Source organism: Arabidopsis thaliana, assembly GCF_000001735.4.
Source record: "Arabidopsis thaliana chromosome 1 sequence".
Taxonomy (NCBI): Eukaryota; Viridiplantae; Streptophyta; class Magnoliopsida; order Brassicales; family Brassicaceae; genus Arabidopsis; species Arabidopsis thaliana.
In genome coordinates this window covers 2,841,588-2,855,956 of record NC_003070.9, presented here as the reverse complement: position 1 = coordinate 2,855,956, position 14,369 = coordinate 2,841,588, and the positions used below count along the sequence as shown (strand labels likewise).

The 14,369-nt window shown below is 34.2% G+C and overlaps 4 protein-coding genes and 1 non-coding gene across 9 annotated transcripts; 2 read left to right on the top strand and 3 right to left on the bottom strand.

Annotated features, from left to right (window-relative positions):
- Positions 1-15: 15 nt before the first annotated feature.
- On the bottom strand, positions 16-3,594 carry AT1G08900 (Major facilitator superfamily protein). 5 transcript variants are annotated; one of them, NM_100762.2, is made up of 19 exons: positions 3,354-3,503; positions 3,179-3,241; positions 2,962-3,051; positions 2,788-2,847; positions 2,621-2,686; positions 2,456-2,521; positions 2,278-2,353; positions 2,114-2,178; positions 1,919-2,011; positions 1,734-1,814; positions 1,539-1,623; positions 1,391-1,434; positions 1,237-1,299; positions 1,086-1,145; positions 936-989; positions 768-827; positions 562-676; positions 305-468; positions 178-265 (listed from the first exon to the last, which is right to left on the bottom strand). In NM_100762.2, the coding sequence occupies exons 1-18, from the start codon at positions 3,477-3,479 to the stop codon at positions 347-349; spliced, it is 1,389 nt and encodes a 462-aa protein (NP_563828.2). In that variant the 5' UTR covers positions 3,480-3,503; the 3' UTR covers positions 178-265; positions 305-346. The 5 variants fall into 5 exon arrangements, with proteins under 5 accessions (NP_001077496.1, NP_001321041.1, NP_001077495.1 ...); NM_001084027.2 differs by having other exon boundaries at positions 16-468; positions 3,179-3,217; positions 3,354-3,497; NM_001084026.2 differs by having other exon boundaries at positions 24-468; positions 3,354-3,594.
- A 92-nt stretch (positions 3,595-3,686) lies between these two features.
- AT1G08890 (Major facilitator superfamily protein) lies at positions 3,687-7,808 on the bottom strand. The gene is made up of 18 exons (NM_100761.4): positions 7,452-7,808; positions 7,158-7,220; positions 6,957-7,046; positions 6,768-6,827; positions 6,604-6,669; positions 6,432-6,497; positions 6,272-6,347; positions 6,097-6,161; positions 5,913-6,005; positions 5,740-5,820; positions 5,396-5,480; positions 5,235-5,278; positions 5,080-5,142; positions 4,929-4,988; positions 4,787-4,840; positions 4,620-4,679; positions 4,406-4,520; positions 3,687-4,062 (listed from the first exon to the last, which is right to left on the bottom strand). Exons 1-18 carry the CDS (start codon positions 7,581-7,583, stop codon positions 3,941-3,943), a joined length of 1,395 nt encoding a protein of 464 aa, NP_172364.3. The 5' UTR covers positions 7,584-7,808; the 3' UTR covers positions 3,687-3,940.
- Positions 7,809-7,856: 48 nt separating this feature from the next.
- On the top strand, positions 7,857-9,063 carry H2AXA (Histone superfamily protein). Its single transcript, NM_100760.5, has 2 exons — positions 7,857-8,487; positions 8,592-9,063. The coding sequence occupies exons 1-2, from the start codon at positions 8,281-8,283 to the stop codon at positions 8,811-8,813; spliced, it is 429 nt and encodes a 142-aa protein (NP_172363.1). The 5' UTR covers positions 7,857-8,280; the 3' UTR covers positions 8,814-9,063.
- A 285-nt stretch (positions 9,064-9,348) lies between these two features.
- On the top strand, positions 9,349-9,421 carry AT1G08870. The gene has a single exon. It is a non-coding gene; the product is annotated as a tRNA-Ala (tRNA).
- Positions 9,422-9,606: 185 nt separating this feature from the next.
- On the bottom strand, positions 9,607-13,988 carry BON3 (Calcium-dependent phospholipid-binding Copine family protein). The gene is made up of 16 exons (NM_100759.4): positions 13,640-13,988; positions 12,905-12,952; positions 12,630-12,778; positions 12,497-12,545; positions 12,344-12,400; positions 12,032-12,211; positions 11,803-11,937; positions 11,661-11,722; positions 11,484-11,580; positions 11,287-11,401; positions 11,128-11,204; positions 10,751-10,888; positions 10,433-10,597; positions 10,205-10,318; positions 10,019-10,115; positions 9,607-9,925 (listed from the first exon to the last, which is right to left on the bottom strand). Exons 1-16 carry the CDS (start codon positions 13,802-13,804, stop codon positions 9,819-9,821), a joined length of 1,755 nt encoding a protein of 584 aa, NP_172362.3. The 5' UTR covers positions 13,805-13,988; the 3' UTR covers positions 9,607-9,818.
- Between the last annotated feature and the right edge of the window lie 381 nt (positions 13,989-14,369).

Here is a 14,369-nt window from a genome sequence, read left to right as displayed (position 1 = left end):
TAAAGGCATTTATGATTGGACAATTCATAATTTTAATTAATCATAACAGAACGTTAATCTCTCTACATTAGCCTGCCTGCGACGGCTCATCTCCCTTACTTTAACGTTTACACTTTAATATGTGTCACTCTAATCAAGATTAGAGCTCACAAATCACAGTTTTCAAATATTAAATCCTATAGGTAAAATCATAGCCATTATTACTATTTAATCAAAGTGAGAGAAAACGCTTATTTAACCAAACATTAATATACGGTTAAAAAGACTATTCTTTTCTTTTCTTTTTGACAGCGGTTAAAAAGACTATTCAAGAGACTTAACATTACGTATAATCCATACTTAGATTTTACGAAAGTCGGACTAATGATGTTTGAATCTCTTCGAGTGTTCGGCCTTTCGTCTCAGGCACCAATGTCCATATGAATACGATCGTCACCAGAGAAACTCCAGAAAATATGAAATATGTTCCTATAAATCCAACAAACCAAAATTAACTATATAAATTATTCGCTTATGTTTACTAAATAGTTGAGCAGTTATATTTGATGTGTGGAATCTTACCGGAAGCGCTCCACTGTATCATGAAATTAAAACTATAGATGATAATCCAATTAAAAAACCAATTTGACATCGTTACAAGGCTACCGGCGGTGATTTTCACATTCACCGGAAATATCTGCCAAATTTTGAAAATCAATTATGAAATTTCATATCAAAAAACTTAATTTATTTGTTAAGTTTAGTTTAAAAGATAAGTAAACAAATACCTCAGACATTATAACCCATGGTAATCCACCTAGGCCAATGCCAAAGGATGAGACATAACCCTGGTTAACATATATGACTTGGTTGATTAGTGCTCTGGTTTTTATAAACCGGTTGGTCCATTGGTTGAATTTATTAATAGACTGAAAGTAAGTTTGGCATTTACGTACCACTAAACCGACGATTAACATAACGGAACATAACTTCTGAAATTCACCATTCTTCTGCTCACCGAGGAAAACATAATTAAATAATACTCTTTTATTTTTCTAAAGGAAGCAATTTAGTTACTACGATTAAGTAGTTAAGTTTTGCTAAACCTGAAGGTAGTATGAAAGGCCAATAAAAAATGAGCATATGCACATTCCGATAGAAGAAATCTGCAAAATAAAAAACAATAATGATAATCAAATCTGAAAAATATTATTTAGCTAAGGAAATCAGTAATGAATTTTATAGTGAAATGATAACCATAAGAAGTGGTCGGCGTCCCCATCGGTCAACGGTTAACATGACAACTATAGATTGCGGTATCTTTACAAAAGAAAAAAGTTGTGATTAAATCATAAAGATGAAATATTCAAAGACAAATAGATGATAAAGAGTAACAAAGAGAATAATGTACCAGAATCACTGCGAGGATGGTTGTTCCTATGTCGCTTGGAAAACCTAATTACACAAAACAGTATAATTAAAAATCATGAGATGGTATTGGCTGTTGACTACAAACATATTAAACCAGCTGTGACATGCGCTTGATTTGTTTGGTTTACCGGCTTTGTCGAAAATTCGAGCAGCATAAGCACTTATCGCCGCACTCCCACAAAATTGTTGCAAGAGCATTAAACCCAATCCAATCTAACCATTTTCAACGAAACTAATAAACAAAAAAATAACATATATATAGTTGCACAAATATTTACTTTATATAAAAGATGATTGGTGTAATGATGTTAGATGAGTCTTACGATTAACGAATGTGCGTTTCCGATATGGAACAAGTCTCTTATTCCACTTTGAGACTCTTTTCTGGATATTTCCACTGTTTCCTGTTTCATATATATTTTGGTGTTAATTCTTTTTTTCATACTATTAAACTGTTAAATTGTTTTCATATAACATGTTTTCTTAGACAAAGAAGAATACTACTTACTCTGATTTCAGCAGCTTCCTTTAGAATATCACTATTTTCTCCCCTTAGTTTTTTCAACGAAACTTCAAGCTCTTGATCTTGACCATACATCGCCTAATTAAGAGAGGAACATTAATATGTAAATCGTGCTTATAGTACTATACCAGTAAATTAATTATAAAATAGTAATAAAACAACTGAAAGTGTTAAACATACCAGCCATCTAGGAGATTCAGGAATAAAAAATAAACATATCACTTGGAAAGCACTTGGGATTGCACCTAGTCGATCGTAGATTGAATATCAAGAATTAGTCTAGGAATATGACTCAAGTACAAATCTTATTATTAAGATAGTTCAGATGAGAAAAATATGGTTACTTAAAAGAGCTAATGTTCGCCAATGGAAAAAGTTTCCGGTGAAGAACATGAGTGAAATCCCAAGACATTGTAGAAGCTGCAAGTTCAAACGCAAGATGACAATAAATATTTTGCTTATGAATTTATTGAAAGATATTACTATAAGTTATTTGATATTGTGTCTCTATTTGTTATTTACCTGATTGGAATAAGAAAATCCTCCACGAAATGTTTTGGGTGTAATTTCTGCTATATACACAGGAACCTATTTATTTTATAAATAAAATGGAGTAATACGACATTAACACTCTAATAAAGGACTAGAAATTTTGTCTAAATGAAAAGGGGAGAGAAAGTTAATTACCACATAACTAATGAGACCAACCCCAAACCCCAAGAAGAGTCGTCCAGTATTAAGCATTATAATATCCTACACATAATCACAGTAAATAACATGTTAACTTTTTAACACAAAATTTGAGTAGATAAATATATAGAAAGTTTTAAACAGGGAGATTTGGAGAAACAAACATGTGCAAACGCTACAGCGAGCCAACCAAAAATACAGCAAACATCTGAGATCCACATTGTCTGAGATATCAACAGACGAATAAATCAAAACGCATAAAGAATGACGTCATCATAGAAGATCCAAAAAAATTCAAAAGATAAACCGGAACCGGTCCAACAGTAATAACTAATTACCTGTCGACGACCAACGAGAGCAGAGATTTTACCGCTGAACACGGCGGTAATCATTCCTCCTAATGTCATTACCGAAGTGAAAAACGAATACTGGCCAACATAGAAGTAGACCATTCAAACCGGGTTACTGGTCTGGTTTATTGAACCGGTTTGAGAGTCTTAAAAGAAAAAAATGATTTTGATCTATATGATGAACATTGAACACAGGTGGGCTTACATCTGCAACGGAAAGTCCCAGTTCTTCCATGATTTTGGACTGAGCAGGCGACGAATATGACATCTACAAAGTATGTTATAGTTATGAAAATTATGCACGAAGAAATTAGGATTCTAAAACTGTAATATCCAAAATCAGTGGATAGCAAATTGAGAGAGAAAGGAAGAGATCTCACGGCGCAGCCATAACAGAAGGATCCAGCGACAACGACGGATGTGCTGAGAAGAAGACCAGAAGTGAAGGAAGAAGCTTCTTCTTCTTGCTTATTCAGAAGATGTGATTCGAGTCTTTCAGATTCCATCTTCTTTCTTTGATTCTTATCCTTAACTTTGAATAGTCTCTTCAAGCTTTTATTTGGCCATGCCTCATTGGTCGTTGTCACATTTGACTAATCTTTTATTAATTTGCTCATTCAGTATTTTGTAATGCGATTTAGAAAATTGAGTTGCAAGATCCAATTAGTAGTAACCAAGTTTTAAGTGGGGTGTGAATTTTTTTTACAAAAGTACATAATCATATGATATGGTTATAAATATTGGTACATAATCATATTATACGTTTAAAAAATATTGTTAGAATAATACCACATACAGTATATTGATTATTCTTTTTTCTGTCAACAAAATATATTGACAAAATTTATCAAAGTAAAAAAATTCGGAAATCCATATCCCCCCCCTCCAAATCGGATAATACATGACTTATAAATGTAACATAAAAGAACAATGTCTGGCATTGTGGAGTAAAGAATCAACTTTGGATTTATGAAAGTTGGCCTAGTGATTGTTGAATATCTTCAAGTGTTCGGCCTTTCGTCTCAGGCACCAAAGTCCATACAAATACGAATGACATCAGAGAAACTCCAGCAAATATGAAATATGTTCCTGCAAATTCCAATAAAACAAAATAACTATATAATCATTCTCTTTAATTTCATATCTAAGTTATTATATAATGAAAATATTAATTCGAGGGGACATTCCTAACATAAAATTCTCTAATCTTCCCGTTTTAGTATTTTTAATAATTTAAAAGATATATTTACCATGATTTGATTATACATAACCCTATACTCTTTAAACAATTTTAAGAGCTGGTTGTTTGTTTATTTATTTATTTTCATTTTATTGTAATAATTATTAAATACTGTCGAAATAAAGCATTTTTGTGTTAGATGTGTAATATTCTGAAGAAACAAAAATGTCAAATTAATGGATAGAAATTTACCGAAAGCACTCCATTGCATCATGAAATTAAAACTGAAAATGATAATCCAACTGAAAAACCAGTTTGACACTGTTACAAGACTACCGGCGGTAATTTTCACATTCACCGGAAACACCTGCCATAGATAATGAATAAATTGTTGTCCAAAAAAAAAAAAAGATAATGATTACATTATGAAATATTTCTAGTTTAAAATAAAAAAAAAAACAAATACCTCAGACATAATAACCCATGGTAGTCCACCTAGACCAATGCCAAAGGATAAGACATAACCCTGGTATATAGTATGACTTGGTTGATTAGTGTTGTGGTTTCAACAAAGTAATATATGAATTAAACCAAAAATAGTAATTGACTGAAACAAGATTGGCATTCACGTACCACTAAACCGACGATTAAGATAGGGGAACAAAACTCTTGAAAATCACCATGGTTCTGCTTGTGGGGGATAAATAATATTTAGTCTATAATAACCAAAAATCAAACGAAGTTACAAAGAATAAAATAGTTAAGATGACTAAACCTGAAGATAGTAAGAGAGGCCAATTAAAAATGAACATATGCACAGACCGATAGAAGAGCTCTGCAAAAAAAGTTTCAAACCACAAATAAAATATTTATCTAGGGAAATCAATTACGCAAATTATATATAACGAAGGTAATGAAATGATTACCATCAAAAGTGGTCGGCGTCCACATCGGTCGACGGCAAACATGACAATAATAGATTGCGGTACCTAAAAACAAGAATAAGTTGTAGTGAAAATGTGAAATACTATATTTTCGATTATAAAATGTTAAATACTAAAAAGACAATGTTTTGATTTACCAAAATAACTGCAAGGATGGATGTTCCTATGTCGCTTGGAAAACCTAAATACCCAAGACAATATATTCAAAAATCGTGAGATGAAATGCGATACAAAATCAAACAAGATATGACATGCCAATGATTTTTTTTTTTTTTTTTTTTTTTAAATCATGGTTTACCGGCTGTGTCGAAAATACGAGCAGCATAAGCACTTATCGCCGAACTCCCACAAAATTGTTGCAAGAGCATTAGGCCCAATCCAATCTAATCGTTTTCAACGAATTAATAAACAAACAAAAACAAATTAATCTTTATTTATTTCACTAAACAAGTTAAAACATTTTTTTCCGTTAGGACTTGGGAGTATTTCATTCATACGTATAGGCAGAATGTTAGATCTACATACGCATAAATACATGTCTATCTGTTTATTAAGTTGATCATCAATAGGTCACAAAACTAGATAAGAACTCGATCTCTTCTAAATTATTTGTATAAATGATAGGTATTTGATGAGACTTACGATTAACGGATGTGCGTTTTTCATATTGAACAAATCTTTTAGTCCACTTCGAGATTCTCTTCTAGAGGTTTCCACTGTTTCCTGTTTCACATTTTAAACCGAATTAATAGTTAACCAAAATACGTATATGTTAGCCAAAGTAGTAGTAGTATTTTCGGAACAAACAATAATACTCTGATTTCAGCTGCTTCTTCGAGAATATCACCATTTTCTCCTCTTAGCCTCTTCAAAGTAACCTCAAGCTCTCGTTCTCTACCATACATAGCCTAAGATGAACATTAATATGTAGACTGTACCTTTTAAATATAATATTACCAATTAAACAAATAAAAAACAAACTTTAAGTGTGTGAATTACCAGCCATCTAGGTGATTCAGGAATAAAAAATAAACATATCATTTGGATACCACATGGGATTGCACCTAGTCATAGATTGAAAATCAAGAATAAGTTAAATAATGTGAATTAAGTACACACATTATAATTTTTTATGATTTGAGATATAGTTCATTTAGAGAAAAAATATAGTTACTTAAAAGAGCTAATGTTCTCCAATGAAAAAAGTTTCCGGTGAAGAACATGAGCGATATCCCAAAACTTTGTAGAAGCTGCAAGTTCAAACGCAAGATAACAATAATAAATTAAATATTCTGAAATTATAAGCTGTTTGATATAATTTGTTTCATTCTTACTTGATTGGAAAAAGAGAATCCTCCACGAAATGCTTTGGGCGTAATTTCTGCTATATATACAGGAACCTATTTGTTTTGATCAAATCAAATGGTGTAAAACGAAATTACTATATCAACACTTTATAAAAGTAACAAATAATTTGTTTTCAAAACAGATGATAAAGTTAATTACCACATAACTAATGAGACCAACCCCAAACCCCAAGAAGCCTCGACCAATATTTAACAGCATTTTATCCTTGAAAATAAACCACAGCAAATGAAATGTTAACTTTATTAAAAAATACTAAACTTGTGAAAAATAAATTTAAAAGATGGAGATTTGGAGAAACAAACATGTGCAAAGGCTACAGCGAGCCAACCAAAGATGCAGAAAACATCCGCGATCCACATTGTCTGCGATCAAAGAGATGAACAAATCATAACGTGTATATTACGTCATCTTAGAAGGTCCTACAATATCAAAAACAAAAAAAAAAAAACAGTGGCATAATAACATTTGAATACGAAACAAAATTTAATTACCTGTCGACGACCAATAACTGCAGCAATTTTTCCACTAAACGCGGCCGTAATCATTCCTCCCAATGTCATTACCGATGTGAAAAACGAATACTGGCCAAAATATAAATAGACCATTATTTTAGTAAATTAGGAGTAATAATTGATTATCGATGTAAAAAATAAAATTAGTTATTGATTTGGTCACACACATGGATGACTTACATCTGCAACGGAAAGTCCCAGTTCTTCCATGATTTTGGACTGAGCAGGCGATGAATATGACATCTTCAAATTATGATAGTGCACAAAATTAGGCCACAAGTTGACATCAACTCAAAATCACATAATATTCAAATAACAATTTTGAGACAAAACAGCTATTGAACAATTACCAAATTCAAAACAGATTTTGATTAAAAAAATAAAAATTCCAATCTGAGGCATGTTAGTTGAGATCCATGAGGAACACTAGAAAACCAAATGAAAGAAAAGGAAAGAGTGATGATGAAATCTCACAGCGCAGCCATAAACGAAAGAGCCAGTGACAGCGACGGAGGTACTAAGAAGAAGACCACAAGTGATGGAAGAAGAGCTTCTTGCTTCTTCTTGATTATTCACCAGAGGTGTTTTCATACTTCCAGATTCCATCTTCTTTTGTTCCTTCTCCTAATTGCTTTTCCCTGTATTTCTCTGTTCTTTAATAGTCTTCACTCTTGAAGCTTGTATTTGGCAGTGACTCATTGGTCGTGTCCCATGTGAACAACTGTTATAGATATTTGTTGACTATATATAGTAAGATAATAGAAATCTCTTTATGTCGGCTATCGTATAAATTATTGATTTATTCTTGTTGCTTGATCAATAAAGGTTACATCATAGAACTAAAATCATATGAAACCGAATCGATCAACCCTGGCCATCTTTTAAATAACCATCAATACATTGGGATGATCAATCCACAATAAATGTATTGATGTAAATTAAAAATATGAACTTGTAACAGATCAAGATTCAGGGTCTAAAATTATAGAAAGCTTAATAATGGAGGACTATTTCACTAAAATCACTTTTCGTTTGTACATTATTTTCAAAAAGTAAAAGGAGATGTACGAACCATAGATCACATAATAATTGAAAGGGTAGATGATCTGCCACGTTGGCAATCCGTGTGATCTAAAGTCTAACAAATCACAATCAATCTTAGTAGCCTATACATATAGAGAAGAGCAAAACCCTAAAGCCCACTCATCTTCTCAATTCCCAGATCATCTACAATAGTCATTTCTCTTCGATTTCTTCAAACTCTCATCAAATCGTTTATCTGTTCTAAATTTCGAAGAAGACGATGAGTACAGGCGCAGGAAGCGGAACAACCAAAGGTGGCAGAGGAAAGCCAAAGGCCACCAAATCCGTCTCTCGATCATCTAAAGCCGGTCTTCAATTCCCCGTCGGAAGAATCGCTAGATTCCTCAAATCCGGTAAATACGCCGAGCGTGTCGGTGCCGGAGCTCCGGTCTATCTCTCCGCTGTTCTCGAGTACCTCGCCGCCGAGGTAATTTATTTTTCTTGTCTTCCAATTTGGTTTTCAATTTCGATTTGGTCACATCTGAATTGGATCTTGTACTGATTTGATTTTGATTTGGTTTGGGTTGATAGGTGTTGGAGCTGGCGGGAAACGCAGCAAGGGATAACAAGAAGACACGTATAGTACCAAGACACATTCAGCTTGCAGTGAGGAACGATGAAGAGTTAAGCAAACTTCTGGGAAGTGTGACGATTGCGAATGGAGGAGTTTTGCCAAATATTCATCAGACTCTTTTGCCATCCAAGGTTGGCAAGAACAAAGGAGATATTGGATCTGCTTCTCAGGAGTTCTGAGGTTCTTAGACTTCTTAGTTCAGTTCTCTTGTTTGGATTCGGAACTTGTAAAATAGACCCTGATGGTGTTTTTTGGGGATCAAATTAGGTTTTAAAGCTAAGTATATTTGGCTTTTGCCTAAGTATGTTTAATTAGTGAATGATATGATATTTCGGAACGAATCATGTATCAATGGAACTGAATTAATCGATATATCAACCCAGAAACATTTTGAAACACAAACTATGCATACTTGATTCTTTATTGCAGATACATGCAACTCATGGAGCCTAATACTAAACATTGCTTTGATCATGTTTCAATTTAACCAGACTCATTTTTTAATTCACCCAGGGAGTAAAACTCATTAGGTTTTGGGCCTAACTGCCTCAGTCATGGTAATCCTGAATTAACTTCACTAAGTTACCCTCATCTGTTGGTTCGCACCTGAATTAGCTCGCTAAATTACCTTCATCTGCAGTTTTTTTTGCTTACCAAGAATCGAGTTCTTGAAAATTGTTATAATAAAGATAAGCGCAGAACACTTAACAAAATGGGGATGTAGCTCAAATGGTAGAGCGCTCGCTTTGCATGCGAGAGGCACGGGGTTCGATCCCCCGCATCTCCAATCTAATTTTTCCAAAAATATTAATTGCCTAATTTTGAAATCATGTGTCAATTGAGAATCCCATGTTTTTTTTTGTTTTCCTTCGTTAATAATGCAAAGCTCAACAGCGTCTATCTGAAAGACGGCAAATAATTTAACATTTTCATATATTACCAACGTATCTACTTTGATGCGTCAGACCGTCAGTGGTTTATATCATGTTATTGTGATGCAAACAAGCTAAAATATATATACATTTCGCAAATTCTGTTCTGTTTTTTGTTTCTTTCTTTCTAACAAACCTTACGGTTTAAATCCAACCTAAGTAAATTGAGAACATGATGATAACTATGGTAATAAGGTGACACCAAAATAATTCTATGCAAGAAAAAACAGAGACTAGACTATGCTGCTGAACTCAAATTGCTGGAGCTCCGATCGGATTAATCTTTCTCGAACGGACATAGGTCAGAAACTGGCCGGGAAGTTCTTCTAGAAGTGCCTGCACCACCGACACTAGTCCACCTGCAACCCCACCAAATTAAACATTTACTACCAATCCAAAACGCATCTAAACACTTTACACTATCCGTTGTACATAAGGAATTTAAAACTCACTATGGATGTCTTTCATAGGGACAAATTGAACGATGTCCCGTGTAGCTATTCGACCAGTAGAACTCTCTAACCGCCGACCATTATCAGCATCAAGCATCTGAAATATTTACAAGGTCAAGTCACTGCATGTTTACTATTTGCAAAGAGACAGATATAAAACCTAACTTGACAAAACAAAACTTGTACCTCCATTTGTTTGAAGTCTGTGTTTCCCACACCGACGATAAGAACTGACAACGGGAGATCAGAAGCTCTCACTAATGCATCTACTGTACCCGCCATGTCTGTAAGGACTCCATCCTGTTCACACATCCATTTTTTTTGTCATTGAAGCTATAGATTTACTAGTAACAGATGCACATTCGATCTGAACTGGGCCAAAGTCATTACGTATCTGAATGTTCAGTCTCTTACCGTAATGATGAGCAGAACAAAGTACTTGGGACTGTTTTGTGAGAGTGACTGTGAAGCAGTATGAGCAGCCTTGTCGACCACATTGCTAAATAGAGTTGGTCCTGCTAGAGAAACATTGCGAAGAGCACTCGCATAAGCTACCATGATTCCTTCAACTCCAACAACCTGAAAACGAAAAGAGAATATGAAGCAATGTGAAACTTAACATGCAGTTTTGAGAATGCAATGTTTCATGGTTTTCAAATAATGGACACCAGTATGCACACAATATCAGCTCCAATAATAAAGGGAGATAACAGTTTCTGTCTCGTAAGTTACCTCGTCGCCATATGATGCTCCATTCAAGTTAAAAGCATGGGACACAGAACCATCCGATGTTCTTCCTCCAAACCCCCAGGCAGGAAACCGCTTATCAGAATCATAAAACTGGATGACCTCTCCTACTTCCATAATAGCCTGGAAAAAAACAGAAGCCAAATTATGTTTATACATACAATAGATCAAGGGAATCACGACACTGAAAGAAAAATTAATGAGACGATGGTTTTATACTGAGAATAAGCATATAGTTAAATGGCCAAATCTATGCTATTTCATTAGCCGCTGTGAGAGAACTAACCATTCTAGTCCAAGCAATGTATTGGTATTGAGGATACAGATCACAAACAAAAGAAACGAAGGGGTAACAATAGTACCTGTTGATATGAGTTTAATCTGCCTGATGGATCAATGTAGTGCAAAGAACTTGGAGTTCGGGGATCGCCATTTGAAGCTGAAAGACAGACCATCAATCTTAATGATCAAGGTTTCTAAGTAAAGATAAGATATATATGAAGTAGAAGAAGGTGAATCACCAGTGAAGTCAACTGCAACCATGAAATTAAGTTCAAAGCCACTGGATATGTAATCAAGAAAACTGTACTGGACTTTCTCCACATAACGATCCACAATGAGCTGGCCTTTCAGAACCTACAGAAACCCAATAAAATCTTAACGAAAATAGATGAAAATAACTGTATTAAGATTTCAATCAAGTGGTACGACTAGGCACCTTGTTTCTACCGTGACTTAGAGATGGATAGACAAAGTTTGCAGCCTCTTTCTGGAGACAAAGTCTCTCCAATTCTGCTACAGATTTCTCTGTCTTTCTGCAAGGTTCAGTATAATTGTCAGTAACAAAAATCAAAAATGGTGAGACCCGGTAGAATGTTAAAGGTTAACATGTTACCCAATAAGTTCATGATTCCCACTGGTGTTAAAATCTAAGCACTCGATAACCAATGGGGTGTCCTGCATAAACAAAACAATCAATTTAACATAATGATTATTTCAAATGTATACATTGAATTACAGTGAAACAACTAGCTTACTTTGCTTCCAAATTGTTGCATAGTCAAGCACACAGGCCTCCACATGGGGTTGAGGTTGTTGTCCACGACCTCAGTCCGACAAATTGGGACTGCAGCACTTGTCTCAACAACTCTTGATATTCTTAAGAAAGGATCCTAGAAAGAGAAAATAAGATAACAAGTTAAAGCTTCTGCAAGAAATCATAATATTGTTACCTAGAAGGACAAGAATGCATAAGTTTGTACGTACACTCTTAGAGAACAAGTCCTTGTTATCCAAATTGACACAGCGAAAATTAATCTCAGCGACAGTTTTAGAAGCAACTGTTTCTTCAGCTTGGATAGAGAGTGTTCCCAAATTTCTATTCACACCAGCTCTAACGTTGCCAGTAAGAGTTAATGTCAGTGTCCGGTTTTGTCTTGTCATAATCTGGTGATTGAAAGAGGAATGTAAATTGTAAGTATTAGATATGTCGTACACAAAGAGCAGTAACACTGACTAATGGCCAAACAACAATGAAGCCATCACAAGTAGCAGTGTCTGATTACTGAATAAATTTACCTCGGACAGAACACATGTGCCTTCTCCCAAGAAATCCTGATCCTTTAGCTTTAATGTCTGCAAAGTTATACAGTATATTGAAACCACTTTTGATGTGTAGCATTTATTATCGATATGCAAACTTCTTGATGTTACTATCAATGAAAATATTACCTTCACTGGCACATTATGATATCTGGTATCAACATCATACACGTGAAAACTGAAAAGAAAAAGATTCATACAAGTTTAAACATGAGTTCAACATGTGCAATTTATCAGAAAAGAATAGTTAACAGTTGCATACACTAATGTCTGGACAGCTTCAAACTGAAAAGAGACTGTTATCTTCTCAATCCACTTAGGATTCAAGTTGTTAAGTATGACTTCAGTACGGCCAATTTCCTCAAGTCTCCCATCCTTTTTCCTCAAATACATGACAGCCATCGGATCACTCTACAATAAATCGAAAACTCATCAGCTTCACATGTAACTAAAGTAAATGGCTTTAAATCTCATACGACCATGTCCAAAAAGTTTAATCTAGTAGTAATATTAGAGATGATTCAATTCTAGGAATACCTTAGACGTTATGTCACAGTCCAACAAGTTTGAAGCCGACAAAGTTAACTGCAAAACACAATTGCACAATGTTAAACACAACTTAAAGGTAAACCTGTGAAAAAAGTTTATGATATTTCATGATAATGAAAATCCTAAAGAAAGAGTGTAAACTCAAAAGCAACAAGCAAAAGAAAGCGAAAACTTTAAGCCATCCTTAAGTCACAATAACAAATCTTAAGGAAAAGTTCCTTTTTCTTTTCGTATCAAATAGTGCAAATATTAAATGGTTGCACTGAGGGAGAAGTTGCAGAGTAGTAGTATAGTATTATAGGGTTATGTTTCATTGCAATTTACTTTAAGTTATAGTTTTCATTGCATAGCCTGGCCTACTTTCTCAGAAACCAAACAATAAGCTAAAGATATTAATTAAGAAAACACACTTTATACCCCACATAAGAAGATTCAATTCAATAAACTATAACCCCACGCACGCAAAAGAGAGAGAAAAAACATGGACAAAGACTGAACAGAGGGTCAATGGGCTAGCTCCATTAGAAAAGTACAAAACAAGAGGGAATATCTTATCCAGTATGGATAAAAAAAAGGAGAACAAGGATCCTTAAACAAAAGCAATAATCTAGTGTTTAAGCAATATTCAATTCACAAATTGTTAACTTGGTTGACTAATCCAAATGTGACCACATCATATACTAGAGGAGCTAAACAAACATAAAAAACACCTGACTTTAGTACCTCGATTTGAGAAAAGAGAGGATATTGACCACGAGATCTGAAGAAAAAATCGACGGCGTCGTTGTGAGCCGCATTGTTGGCGATGGTTGAGGAAGTGGGTCTCTGCTGGACCCCTCCAATGGCTTGTTTGCCTCCTTTCACATCTCCAGATAAACAACCTCCCATTCTCTCTCTCTCTCTATCTCTAGATTTAAACCCTAAAAATCCCAAATTTGGAGTCAGATCAAACCCTAGATGAATTCGCAAAATTTCACAATGCAGATTGTAATATGATTAACACAGGATTCTGCAACTTCTCTAGCTCTGTATATATATATGTATATTGAAAAGGGATACGCGTAAAAGAAAAATAGAACTGGAAAATCTGAAGTTTTTTGATTTAAAAAAGCAAAGAAGATTTTCTCAGGAAATTGGTTCGACCTTCCAAGAAATCGAAACGGTTGGTTGAATCCTTTGTTTGGATATCAAAACGCGTTTTGGTTTTCGAATTTAAAGGAAACGTCTTTCGATCATTTAACACTTTAACTAGAAAAAAAGGTTTCAACTTTCAATTCAACCTAAAAGTTTTCTCGTTTCTGCGAATTTTCCTTCTCCTATTCTCTCATAAATTTCCTTTTCGCGCGAGGTTGTTTGTGCTAGGAATATAATTAGAATAATTAAAAATGAAGCTAATAATTCCAAAATTTTAATTAGACTAGATATTGTTTGAATATTAACTTACGGTTAATAA